This window comes from Nuphar pumila, chromosome 6 (assembly GCF_984573655.1).
Source record: "Nuphar pumila chromosome 6, dmNupPumi1.hap1.1, whole genome shotgun sequence".
Taxonomy (NCBI): domain Eukaryota; kingdom Viridiplantae; phylum Streptophyta; class Magnoliopsida; order Nymphaeales; family Nymphaeaceae; genus Nuphar; species Nuphar pumila.
Genome location: NC_143254.1, coordinates 135,010,866 through 135,025,137, shown reverse-complemented (window position 1 = coordinate 135,025,137; position 14,272 = coordinate 135,010,866). Strand labels below are relative to the sequence as shown.

Sequence of the window (14,272 nt, the reverse complement as noted above, 5' to 3'; positions counted from 1 at the left end):
TGAGAAAATATATTAATTTATAGGTGACATCAGCTGGGTTTGAGAGTGTCCCAGAGCCCACTGAAAAGACCTAGTTGAGTTAATTATAATTTGAGAAATTTTTTGTTTTTAACCTTTAAATTTGAGCAAAATCCAAGTTAAATTCAGAAGCAAAATTCAGGTATGAACACCATTAGATCCGCCTCGGAATACTGAACGTGTTGGCAGCCTGCTTTTCCGAAACTGGATTACGGTTGGCCCAAAAATCAATTTTTTAAAAATGACCCGCCTCTATTTATTACTTTTTTAGATTGGATCGGACTGGATCCGCTCCGTTTGGTCCAAGTTAATATGGCTCTAGAGTCCGGACCCAATCAAGGATCTATACTAGGTAGGATCCAATATGGATTTGAATTTGGATATGGATTTGAATCTTAGATCCAAATCTGGATCCGAAATCCATCTATGGCTAATTTAAAACTTTAAAATCACCTTTAATTTAAATAGGAGGAAGAGTTCTACCTGGGGTAGAACCCTACCCCATAAGGCTTTCCAGTGGGGGCCAACACCCTCTGAAATATTCCTTTGGGATAATTAATAAATTAATAAATAATTAATAAGATAATAAAAAATAAATTTTTTATTAAAATTATCTAGAAAAGTAGAGTTATGCATTAAGTAGAACTAATGTAGAACTCTACTCTCTAATGTATCATCTAGAGGGGACATCACTCCCCTTCTAGATTAAATCAAATTAGAAAGAAAAAGAGAAAATAAATTATTAGAAACATTATAAAAGGGGTTGGTCTCTCCCTCTCTCTAGAACTCCTCTAGAGAGAGAGAGTAAGGTAGGGGAAAACAAGAGAGAGGAAAGAAAAAAGAAAGAAAAGAAGAAAAAAAAGTTTCTTTTTAGGCATCCATCGATTTTTCTGATCTTTTTCTATGCTATGAATCAAGGTATGGGTTTCTCTCTAAGTTCTTAGAGGAAGAAATATGTATAAATCGATTCATGTATAGGTATTAGAGAGAAAAGGGAAATCTGATTTCAAAACAATATATATGTACGTATTATCGATTTTATATAGATAAATACATATGCATATTTGTTCACATATATGTCGATTTCCCTAGTCCATGAGTCTGAAAATATATAGGTAAATATATATTCAGACTCATCGATTCTATTGATTGTTGCATACGCATATTATCGAGTTCATTGTTCATGCATCAAAAATATACTTATGCTCGATCGTTCTTATTGCTTATGCATCTGAAAATATGCATGTGTCAAGTTTATACTCATGCAATGGAATATGCTTATTCAAACCAGATTTGTCGAGTTTATGTGTATCTGAAAATCTGATAATATGTAGTTGATTTAGGTTGTCAGAGTTCACATGCATGCAGCTGATCATGTTTTGTTGTTTTAGATTTGTTTGTTTCGCGTATACGTGCATCTGAAAATAATTTCTTATTTCAAAATTGTTGAATCACATATTCGTGTACCTGAATAGACTATTTAGATCTGTCGGCATAATGTTCTAGATCAGATTTGCCGAACAGCATGCAGACATGTTGTTCCGGATCAGATTTGCCGAACAGCATGAACATGTGTTGTTCTGGACCAGATCTGCCAAACAGCTCGTATATGTTGTTTTTGGTTCAGACTTGCCGAAATACGTTTATTTATTTTCGATTCAGATCTGCCGTGTACATGCTCTTTTGATTTGGAATTAGACCAGCCGATACACATGTTTATCGACAAGATGATATGTTCTTTAGGATCAGTTTTGCTGTGACTCATGTTCATGTATATACATAAGTTTATATTCAATTTTTATTGAGTTTAGCATAGATGATTATAAAGTCTGGCATGTATAGTGGGCTTATGGTCTGGCCGACCATGTACATGTTCATGAACATGTACATGGATCAGCCAGCAAGCTGATCCACGTGTGCTTATGCTCTCGCCGACCCATGTACGTGTTTGTGAAGATGTACATGGATCAATCAATAGAGTATGGTATATGTTTGAGTGTGGTATGGCCGAACATGTACATGGATCAACCAGCAAGCTGGTACAAGGTTTCTTATGGTCTGGCCTGTAAAGAGTCTTTCACACAATCAAGTCTACAAACAACTTGACAAAACATACATTCACCCAATATGGTAAACCAAAATAGCATACAAAATGCTCCACAGCACAAACATAAGAATAGTGCATAAATGCACTTGAATCTGAATATGTAAGAGGTAAAACCCTCTACCTTTGTATATTAATTACAATGGGCAGCATGCCCTTATTTATAGAGAGGTTCCATGAGAGGAGCTATTAAAATAGCTGTTGGGATAGCTGTTGGGCTACTCCCAACAGCTCTAATTAGAGCTATTCAAACAGTCAACATTTTGACTGTTTGACAGAACCTGACAAAAAGGCTGTTGGCTGTTTTGACAGTCCAACAGCTCTAGTCAATTATGACTGTTTGACAAAAAGACAAAAAATAAGAAAGAAATAAAATTACAAAAATAAATAAAAAAAAAAGTTTTACAAGAATATAAGTATATACTTTAAATATATAGTTATATACATATATATATATACATATACATACTCTTGTATTACGAAAAGTATGTATATATATATATATATATAAATATATATATATATATATATTCAAGTATATACATATATATGTCATTTTCTAACAGTCTCCCTCAAACTTATGGTGAAATCACCGAAAGTTTGTCAAGTAAAAAGTTGAATCTTGGTGAGCATAGTGCCTTGGTGAAGAAGTCAGCAAGTTGATATTCTGATGTCACATAGGGAAGATCAATAGTCTTCTTCAAATATTCTTCACGAACAAAATGGCAATCCATCTCTATATGCTTAGTTCTTTCATGAAATGTATGATTTCGAGCAATGTATATCGAACTCTTATTGTCACAGCACAATCTTGTAGGATTCTGAAGGTGAATCCCCATATCTGAAATCAGTTGTTTGAGCCACACGACTTCCATAGTAGTAGTTGCCATTGCTCTATATTCAGCTTCTGTAGATGATAATGACACCTTTTGTTGTTTCTTGCACCTCCATGAAATCAAAGATTCACCTAGAAATATACAAAAACCAGTTGTTGAGCGCCTGTTATTTGGATCTCCTCCCCAATCAGCATCACAATATGCAATAAGATCTAAGGAGGAAGAAGAGGACAGAAAGGCTCCCTTATTTATAGTGTCTCTGATGTATTTAATAATTCTCATGACTGCACTCATATGAGCTGATGTTGGAGCATGTTGAAATTGACTGGCTATATGTACAGCATGGGCTATGTCTGGTCTTGTAATACTTAAATACATAAGAGATCACACTAGCTGTCTGAAGGGAGTTGGATTGTCCAAAGGAACTCCATCATCGGCTCGCATTTTCATTCCAACAATCTCTGGAGTATCAACAACTTTATCATCTGAAAGTCCTGACCTGTCAATAATATCTGAAGCAAACTTTGTTTGTGACAATATGTATCCTCGGTTAGAGTATGAAACTTCTATACCAAGAAAGTATGTTAGAAACCCAAGATCTGTCATTTCAAAAGAATTTTTCAAAAATTGTTTTACTTTCTTGATTCCCTCCTTGTCACTACCTGTAATTAACATATCATCAACATATAAAAGTAAAATTATAATACCAGCAGAAGAGTTTTTGATAAACAAAGTTGTATCAGTATAGCATGGTTTAAAACCATACCTTGTAATAACATTGTTAAAAGTATCAAACCAAGCTTTAGGTGCTTGTTTGAGGCCATATAATGCCCTTTTTAATTTAAGCACTTTACCTGAAGGAATTATTAATCCAGGTGGAATATCCATATATACTTCCTCATTGAGATTCCCATTTAAAAATGCATTTTTAACATCCATTTGAAATATATTCCAATTTTTAATAGCTGAAATAGCTACAAGCATTCGAACAATGGTCATCCTGGCAACAGGAGCAAAAGTTTCTTCGTAATCTACTCCGTATTCTTGAGAATATCCTTTGGCAACTAATCTGGCTTTATGCCTTTCCAAGGATCCATCACTTTTGGTTTTTACTTTAAAAACCCATCTACAACCTATTGTCTTTTTTCCTATAGATAAATCCAGAATTTCCCAAGTATTAGCATATTTAAGAGCTTCTAATTCTATGTGCATAGCTTTTATCCATTCAGGTAAATTTTTTGCTTCATTGTAACATGAGGGTTCAAAATATGAGTGGATAGCTATAAGACATGCTTTATGTTTAGGAGAGAATGAATCATAAGACACAAATTTATTTGGGATTCTTGAGGTTCGTTCTGATCTACGAATAGTGGTTTGTTCTGAAGGAATTTCTAATGCTTCATGATTACTTTGATTTACACCTTCATTGAATGCATTTCGATTTCTTCTAGTGTATACTATTGGTTCAACTATTGTTCTATTTTCAATAAGAGGTTCTACATAAATATTTTCATCATTAGACAATAGTTTGAACAAGAGAGAATAATCAGAGTTTATGTCTTCCGACATGTTTTCTTCAAATCCACTTTCATTTTCAACAAAATTAACATTCCTTGAAATGAGAAGTTTATCATTTTTGGTATCATAACATTTAAATCCTTTTTGTGTTTCTGAATAACCAATGAACGCACAGGAAATAGCTTTAGAAGATAGTTTATCTCCTTTATCATTCAAAACATAACATTTGCAACCAAAGATTCTCAGTCTTTGATAGTCAGGTTGATATTTGAATAATTTTTCAAAAGGAATTTCATTAGATAAAGTTTTGGAAGGCATTCTATTTATAAGATATACTGAGGTTAATGCAGCTTCAGCCCAAAGATTTTTTGGAACATTTTTAGCAATAAGAAGAGTTCTTGTAGTTTCCATAATATGTCTGTGTTTCCTTTCTGAAACTCCATTTTGTTGTGGGGTTCTAGGACATGATCTTTGATGTAAAATTCCTTCATTTTCTAAAAATTGTTTAAACTCATTTGACAAGTATTCTCCTCCAGAGTCAGTTCTGAGAATTTTGAGTTTACTTTCAAATTGATTTTTAATCATGTTATGGAATGTTTTGAAGGTTGCAAATACATCTGATTTATACTTAAGAAAGTAAATCCAACAATATCTAGTGAAGTCATCAATAAACACAACATAGTAGGAGAATCCGCCTTTAGAGGCTACAGGAGCAGGACCCCATACATCCGAATGAACTAATTCAAAAGGCATTGAGGAGTAAAAAGTTCTTTGACCATAAGGCAAGACTGTCATTTTACCAAGTAAACATTCTTTGCATTCAAAATTATCTTTACAAAGATTCTTGGTAATAGGTACAAAATTTAATTTTCTTATATTTGGATGCCCAAGTCTATGATGCCAAGTCCGTATGTCTTTTGTTTGGGCAGTGTTGCAAAATGATTCCTTTGGAATACAAAGGAAATCCATATAATAGAGATCTTCTTGCCTAGAACCTTCACCAATCAATTTCCCGGACTGGCGATCCTGCACCCAACATTTACTTGATGAGAAAATGACATCACATCCATGATCCGAGATTTGAGAAACAGAAAGTAGATTAAGATGAAGTTTTGGTATAAGTCTTATTTTCGGAATATAAAAGTTATTATGTTTTGACAAATCATTTTTAAAAATTCCAACACCCTCTATTTTCAACGCAGTACCATCGGCAGTGGAAACAAATGATGCATTTGAATTAGGTTGACATTCGGATAATATAGATCTATGTGGGGTCATATGAAAAGAAGCTCCTGAATCAAGAAGCCAAGAGCACATACCAGGAGTAGAAGAGGTTGCAATGGCCGCTCCTGAGGTAGATCCTTTAAGCAGTGGTTGTAATGCCTCCGTCAGTTGAGATAATGATTTGGTGAGGTCTTTGAGATTCAAAGTATCTTCATCTTGTTTTGATGGTGCAGCCGCAACACGCTTTTCTTGAGGCCTATATTTGTATCTAGGACATTGAGGCCTAATATGACCGGGCTCATTACAATTATGGCAAATGATTTTTTATTCTCCTCGATTCTTATTAAAATGAGGAGGTTTATATGGCTTGATATAGTGTCCTGGTTTTGATGCGGCAAGTGTGCAATACTCTTCTTGACCATTGCTAGAAGTAGCAAGCACACTAACATTTTTACTCATGTTTAGCCTAGTCTCTTCTCCACTAAGTTTAGTGAGAATCTCATGAATAGGAGGAGGTGATGAAGATGATAGCAAGGAGGCCCTTGTTTGTTCAAACTTGGGTCTCAAACCATAGAGAAAAGCGAAAAGTCTCTCTTCTTCAACTTGAACTCTCCGCATTTCTATACACTTTCCTTCCCATTTGGGTTCAAATTGAGCAAGTTGGGTCCAAATGGAAGATAACTCCATAAAATAATCTCTTATATTCTTATCTCCTTGTTTAATGTTTCTAACTTTTTCTTGGAGATAATACTTGTGAGCCATATCTTTTTCGGTAAACATACCTCTAAGATATTCCCATGCTTCATTTGCCTCTTTGTAACACAAAAGGTTTGAGGCAATTTTTGTCTAAACTCCACTAAGCATCCATGAAAGAATTTTGGCATTTTTCATTTCCCAATCATCTAATTTTTTGTAGTATTCTTCCATGGCTTTGTTTTTTTCTTCAAGACTAGTCTCAACGTCATTTTCACCTAATGTAATTTTGAGAGTGGGTTCAAGAATAGTACCTCTTACAAATCCCCACAAACCTTGACCCTTGATGAATGTCTCCAAGTGTCCCGCCCAAATGTTATAGTTGTTTCCTTCAAGTTTGAATGGCGGAATGAAGTTGGAGTTGCTTGTATTGTGCGGAAAAAATTCACCCATGATGAATCCAAAGAAAAAAAGGAACCACCAATCACGAAAGAAAGAAGGCACGCTTTACGAGGCAGCTCACCAATGCACGGTTGATCATACACCAAGCTCTGATACCATGTAAAGAGTCTTTCACACAATCAAGTCTACAAACAACTTGACAAAACATACATTCACCCAATATGGTAAACCAAAATAGCATACAAAATGCTCCACAGCACAAACATAAGAATAGTGCATAAATGCACTTGAATCTGAATATGTAAGAGGTAAAACCCTCTACCTTTGTATATTAATTACAATGGGCAGCATGCCCTTATTTATAGAGAGGTTACATGAGAGGAGCTATTAAAATAGCTGTTGGGAGTTATTTATAGAGAGGTTACATGAGAGGAGCTATTAAAATAGCTGTTGGGCTACTCCCAACAGCTCTAATTAGAGCCGTTGGGAGTAGCCCAACAACTCTATTCAAACAGTCAACATTTTGACTGTTTGACAGAACCTGACAAAAAGGCTGTTGGCTGTTTTGACAGTCCAACAGCTCTAGTCAATTATGACTGTTTGACAAAAAGACAAAAAATAAGAAAGAAATAAAATTACAAAAATAAATAAATAAAAAAGTATTACAAGAATATAAGTATATACTTTAAATATATAGTTATATACATATATATATACATATACATACTCTTGTATTACGAAAAGTATGTATATATATATATAAATATATATATATATTCAAGTATATACATATATATGTCATTTTCTAACATGGCCGACCCATGTTCAGCCAGCATGTTGTTAAAGTCTATTTCTCAGCATTGGTTGACCCATGTACATGGATCAGCCCCTGTTGTTGGCTTGGTAAAAAAAAAATCATAGTTGATTGAGTACATGAATTTGGTAACGTACATGTTTAAGATTGATATATGCATTTTTTCTAAAATGATCCATAAACATGACTTTGATTTGATCAACCTGCAAATGTGCATATCATACGCACTATGTCACATGGGTGCAGGGATTCGGCACTTCAAAAAAAACCTGGGTGCGGGGGTGCAGCAGTGCAAAAATGTAAAATATATATATAAGGGGGGTCTGGGGGTTCCCCCCCGGCGCGGTCAGCGGTCAGGGGGGGGGCGCCCCTGGCATGGGGTTATAGGGGGCAGCGCCCCCCCCCCCAAGAAATTTTTTTAAATTCCGCAGCCCATTTCATAGAGCAAAAAATTTTAAAAAAAATCCAAAAAAATGGACCAAAATGACCCTGGGTGCGGTCAACGCACCCAGAGTCGGGTTGAACGCACCCGGTGCCGCACCCGCGTCGAGTCGTGTCGACGCGGGTGCAGCACCAGTCAACGCAGGTGCGGCACCCTGCTAGTCGAATCCCTGTGACATAGCATGAAACTGAAATTTATTTGATGTTTGCATAACTGTAAGCATATGCATGTTTGGTTGTTTATGCATGAAATTGATCATGAAAACGTGTTCCGTAAGCATTTATTCACAAGCAATGTGTGTTGTATGTTCACTGAAATTTTGCAAAGATGCATAAATCACTTTTGAGATGTGTTGGTGGACAAATGAGAACCACCAAGGAAGGCCAAGAGCATGTGTTGCTCCAATTGTTGTTGATTTTATTTATGCATTAAAAAATTTATTTCGGAAAATTATTGATTTTTCAAATTTAATTACACCATTAAATTGTGATAGGCTAGGGCCCAAATTTGTGTGTTTTGCATGTGGATTTGCAAAACGGTTCTTATGTAAAGAACTTGAAATTATTTAAAAGTTAAAAGAGACCAAACAGTATAATGAATCTCTTCTTTAATGTCTCTTTCACAGTGTAAGAACCTTGGATGGCGGTCTTGAGGGACCATGAGGATACTAAAACTCCATGTGCGATTGTGCCCCCGAACCAGATATAGTGGTTCACCTCCCGGCCACAGTTTTAAGAAGATTTCAGCCACTTTGCCTTGGGGTGTTGTTAACTCAGGTGTAGTTTTGGTATACCAAGAAAGTGACGTCAATGATTAAGGATTTTCATTAGTTGAGGATTCCTAATGTTCTTATGAAATTTAAGGATTCCTGATATCAGTCGAGGAACAAAGGTAGAACCTAGTAATAAAATACAAATTATGTATTAAGCTACAACGAGGAACCTAACTTGGACTTCAAGAATTTGTACCTGTTTTGAGTTTCCACGGGTTTAAGGACAAATGAAAATTAAATTTGTGTGCATTTAATAGGAACATGCATGCAAAATAAATAACTTAATAAGTTATTCATGCATGTGCATTGAATCATGCATATTAATTGTTAAGCATTAATTCATGCATTTATGCATATTTGGCTTTGCATGATATTTTGTTTAAATGCTTGAATGGTAAGTTGATTGTAGTAAGTTGTTTAATTATGATATTCCTCTAAAATTTATGCATGAATTTGTTTATGCTATTTCTTTTCCTGTTTGGATTTTTAGAGAAATTCGTAAAAAAACTTCAGTTCTTACCGCTTTTGTTAAAACTTTTTCACAAGCACGGATGCTCAGTGATGTCCTAACTAACTGGCTGAAGACTAATGAGTTGTGTGACCGATTTTGGGGTTCTGACAGGATGGTTCATATGGACATAAACGATTTTTCTGTTCAGACTATTTTTTACATTTGATTTAAATTAATAAAGTTTGAATTGTTTTTCTGATTATTCAATGCACAGTTTGGCTTGTGGTTTGGTATATTATCCTTGGGTGTGTTTTTGCAATTGTTTAAAAAAAAACAAAAAATCCACTATTTTAATGAGGGTCAGTTAAGGTCGTTATAATATATGTCTGAAATGAAACATTTCTCCGGAGTCTCTCCCTCTATTCCTTGATTGATAGCTTTTGTTATCTAATCTTCTCATTTCTTCCTCTCTATTCATGGACTACAGCCAACCCAAATGAAGAATTTGAAAAACAATAAATTCTTCCAACGGAAAGACTCAATTCAATCTTTATGTGAATGTGCCGCAAACCAAATATAGCTACAGGCAAGAGCAATGAATAACTATCGAAAATATAAATTGATACAAGCCAACTTAATGTCCTCCTATGTCACAGGGATTCGACCAACCAAGTGTTACACCCACATCGACGCGACGCAATGCGGGTGCGCGTGTAGGTGCAGCACCCGGTGCGGTCAACCCAACCCTAAGTGCATTGACCGCACCCAAGGTCATATTCATCCAAATTTTAGACTTAAAAAATATATATATCACCTGATGAAATGGGCTTGAGCCTAAGGATTAGGGAAAATTTGTTTTGCCCCCTTTCCTGTCTTTCGAGTTCCAACGCTGCTGAGCTGCGACACCCAGACGCCGGCGATGCCTGCTACCGTCCGGCAAGCGCAAACTCAGTCTCCATCTCCAAGGTAAGTTATTCTCTCTCGTTCTCTCCTTCAATCTCTCTCTCTCCACTCGTCTCAATCTCTCGGCTACCTCTCTCTCTCTCTATTTTTTCCCTATTTTCATATTGTGTGCCTCTCTCTCTGTAGTCAATCTTTTCCCCCTTATTGTGTACCTCAGTCTCTCTAAATCTCAGCTAAACAAGCACATTTTTTTAAAACAAAAATTACCCATTTTAGGGAAAACTCAGTTCGGCTGGCTCATTTTCTTAAAAATCTATCTATTACATAGTTTTTACATGTAAAAACTATGTAATATAAACATTATACTGTTTATACATAGATATATATATAATTTTTTATATTTTTGCCCACCCGCACCGAAGTTTTTTAAAGTGCCGCATCCCCGCACCCATGTGACGTAGATGTTCTCTTGTCTGTAAGCACAAATTAATTTTTTTATTCTACAAGGACAAAAGAATACAATTTTCTTTGCATCCATCACAAGAATTAAGGAGATCGACAAGAAGCCACTATATTGAGAGATCCATGTTGCATGAAAACTTATTGCGAATTTCAATATTTTAATGAAATTATTAAAATTTTAGGACCTCGTTTACATGGAGAAGCCAAGAAGGATCCACAACGGGTAGATCATAGATGACTTGACTAAAGAAATAGAGGTAGAACACACAATTAAGGCATGAAGAATTATTAAGAAGCCACAGAACAAAAAATATAGATGGTTGTATATGGATTTATAAAGTGGAATAGAAGTCTAGCAATACTATAGGAAGATATAAGATAGCTATCAATTATTCTTCTTTTCAATAGCCTTATCTTGTAATTGGCCATAATAACAATTAGATGTAGAGAATGTGTTCTTACATTGAGAATTGAAATATATATATATATATATATATATATGTGTGTGTGTGTGTGTGTGTGTGTGTGTGGACCCTGTTTTTATCAAGCTGATCACATGAAATATGTATGAAAGCTTGGTCACTCTAGTTATTGGTAGAAATTAACATCCAAAATGAGATTGTGGAGATTTTATAATGTTCTCATAGATAGAGATTTCATGAAATATGTCATGAAAAATTCATTGTTTATATCTCAAGGAAGAAGGCCATCCTACTCTATGTGGATGACATTATTATTATTTTAGAGAGATCATTTTAAGATATTTCCTTGGAATAGAACTAAATAGAGAAGTGGAATCTAAAATGAGCAAAGAAATTTATGCAGCAAAGATGCTACAGAAAGTTAACATGGTGAATTGCAAACCAGTAACAACTATTAATGCTTTAAGTAAAAAAAATGTCCCACAATGATAGTAAATAAATAATCAACGCAAAGATCTAAAGAAGCATGGCAAGAGCACAACAGTATTTTTATATTTACACGACCAAGTACAACATATGCAGTCAACAAAATTTTTGCCAATTCATGTGTTACTCGACAATAGTTCACTTAGAAACATCCAAGAGAACTGTATTAGGTAAAAGGAACTTTTTCATATGGATTAATATATAACACAATAGACCAGACAAAGTATAAGAATAATTTTGTGTTCTGCATCTTTCTGTAATCAAAGCATCATGAAGATCGGTATGGTATCTAAATTTAGGCTATTGAAGCTGATAAGTGATCAATCATGGTTAGTCTTTTTCAGGTTTTCCCCTATAAGTTTGAGTCTAGCAGAGAAAACTTATTAAAATTACGGATGTAAAAGATGCAAGAGAAAGAGATCTGAGAGGAGTTGAAGCCTGGTCGACAGCATCCCTTCATTTTTACAATGGTTTTTCAATGATACACACACACGCATGCGCTCACACAAGAGATAGATGTAAAATTTAGTGACCCCGGTACAATGGTAGCTCTCCAAAGTAGATTTAAAAAAAAAAGGTAAGAAAGTGCAGCAAAAGCGGAGTTAGCCTATGATCGGAGGACACTCCAAACACCTCTCATCCAGAAATCTAGACCAATCGGAAAAAGCTGCAATATCATTCCACGCAATAGAATAAGCAAAACCGCAAGGCCAACACAAAAACAGAAAAAGCATCAATGGTTCGTCATTTTTCAAATGAGATATGCACACAAGAGACATGAACAGAATCGCGATGCCATGGATCCCACTTAGAAGAACAGACAAACCCCATCATGAAACGCAACAACCGTTAACTGTCACAATCAACCACGGATCAAAACCACGGAAAGAGAAGCCCACGCTCGGAACATAAAAAGGGAGAGGGAAAAAAAGAAAGACGGAAAAACAGATTAGAGTTTTCAGTTTCACCTGGCAGTAGCAGCTACACCACCACAAGTAGGTAGGCAGATAGATGTGATGGTCACTAGAACGCAAAGAGAAAGGAGGAGAAGAAGGAGGTGCGGGTTGAAGGAAAAGGAGAAAAAGGCCACGAGGAAATTGTGGTTAAATAAGAATGAGAAGAAGAAAGATATCTCCTCCTCGACTCGGCTACTTGGCGACCATCCTGAGGATGAAATCCTCGTAGCGGATCCTCCCATCGGGGCCGACATCGATCTCACGGATCCACTCATCAAACTCTGCAGGCTCGAGCTTCTCGCCGATGCTGGTGAGGATGTGGCGGAGGTCGGCGACGGAGACGAAGCCGGTGGACTCCTTGTCGAGGACCTTGAAGGCATCTCGAAGCTGGCGATCGAAGGGTTGGCAGGTCATGTGGGTCTTCATGAGCTCCAGGAAACGGGGGAAGTCGAAGGGAGCGTTGAGGTTCTCGCGGACGATGATGTCCTTGAGTTGAGCCTGGGTAGGGTTCTCTCCCAATGACCGCATCAGGATCCCAAGCTCCGACGCCGCGATCCGACCGTCGCCGTCGCTGTCGAAGAGCGAGAATGCCTCACGCATGGACGCAACCTGTTCCTCCGTCAACTCCTTCACCATTTTTCTCTTCCTCCTCCTATTCCTTCTCCTTCCTTCCCAGCACAGACGCAAGAGTCACGGACGCAAAGAAAAGCCTCGTCCAGCCCTAGCGGCATCGGTTTTATATATATATATATATTACTTTTTTTTATTTATTTATACATGAAAGGTGGTTTTCTGCCATTCGTGCCAAACACACAGGTGTGTTTAACCTGGTTTTATTTATTTAATAAGTTAGGAGGTTTTATCATGATTGAAACACCACAAGAGTGGTTTAAAATGATAAAAACATCATCTTAAGTAACTTTTAACACACAAGAATAGTAAATACACCATGCTAATCGTGATATAAAAGTTAGATTATGCTTTTAGAAATTATATCTATATAAATCAAGTGCTTACCATTATATATATATAGAGAGAGAGACAAATGCTAGGGGTGCTCACCGCACGTACTAAAATCATAGTTTTAGGTTGTATCTTTACTCGACATAGTTTATTTGATAGGAATCATGCTTTGGCTCATGTTTTTTTGACATAAAATAGAATTTTTTAAGTCATGAAATTTTAATACATCGTGAGCCACTTATTTTTAAAGGTATTAAAAAATCTACATGTATATTATAATTACATGATTCAAAACTTGTTTTCTACTAAATAATGCTTATAAATCATATGTATATGGCCTGATCAATAAAAAAAAAATTCATGAAATTTTAAAATATAAAGCATCTATTAAGTAAGAGTCCATGAACACCTTATCATTACTAATGTATATATATAGGATAACATTTGCTAATGTCCACATAACTGTCAAAATGAACTGAAAATCAAATGCAACCATAGCTTGATTTGTTTTCGCATTGACGATCTTAGGTTTTTTGCTGTTATGAGTAATGCAAAACATTTGTCCTCAAGAAAGTCATTCTCCATCATCACCAACTTACAAATAAATAGAATATGATTAAAAAGTGTAAAGTCCTATACATGAATGACAACCATACAAAATATGATATATACATTTTCTTCTCGATATCATGTGAAACTCTTTGTGCCTGTAGTATGAAAAAAATTATGTTGGGTGTGATTAATTATGTTCTTTGTACTTAGCTCTTACAAAGAAAAAGTGAGATATATATACACTATTACAATCA

The 14,272-nt window shown here is 35.7% G+C and overlaps 1 protein-coding gene across 5 annotated transcripts in view; it reads right to left on the bottom strand.

Annotated features, from left to right (window-relative positions):
• LOC149836367 (putative calcium-binding protein CML7) overlaps positions 1 to 13,219 on the bottom strand; it is a 28,155-nt gene extending 14,936 nt beyond the window's left edge. For all 5 annotated transcript variants that reach the window (XM_090009170.1, XM_090009169.1, XM_090009173.1 and 2 more), the window contains exon 1: positions 12,516 to 13,219. In XM_090009170.1, coding sequence (XP_089865296.1) covers positions 12,696 to 13,139 — 444 coding nt within the window. In that variant the 5' untranslated portion in view covers positions 13,140 to 13,219 and the 3' untranslated portion in view covers positions 12,516 to 12,695. The remainder of the gene's footprint in view (positions 1 to 12,515) is intronic.
• Between the last annotated feature and the right edge of the window lie 1,053 nt (positions 13,220 to 14,272).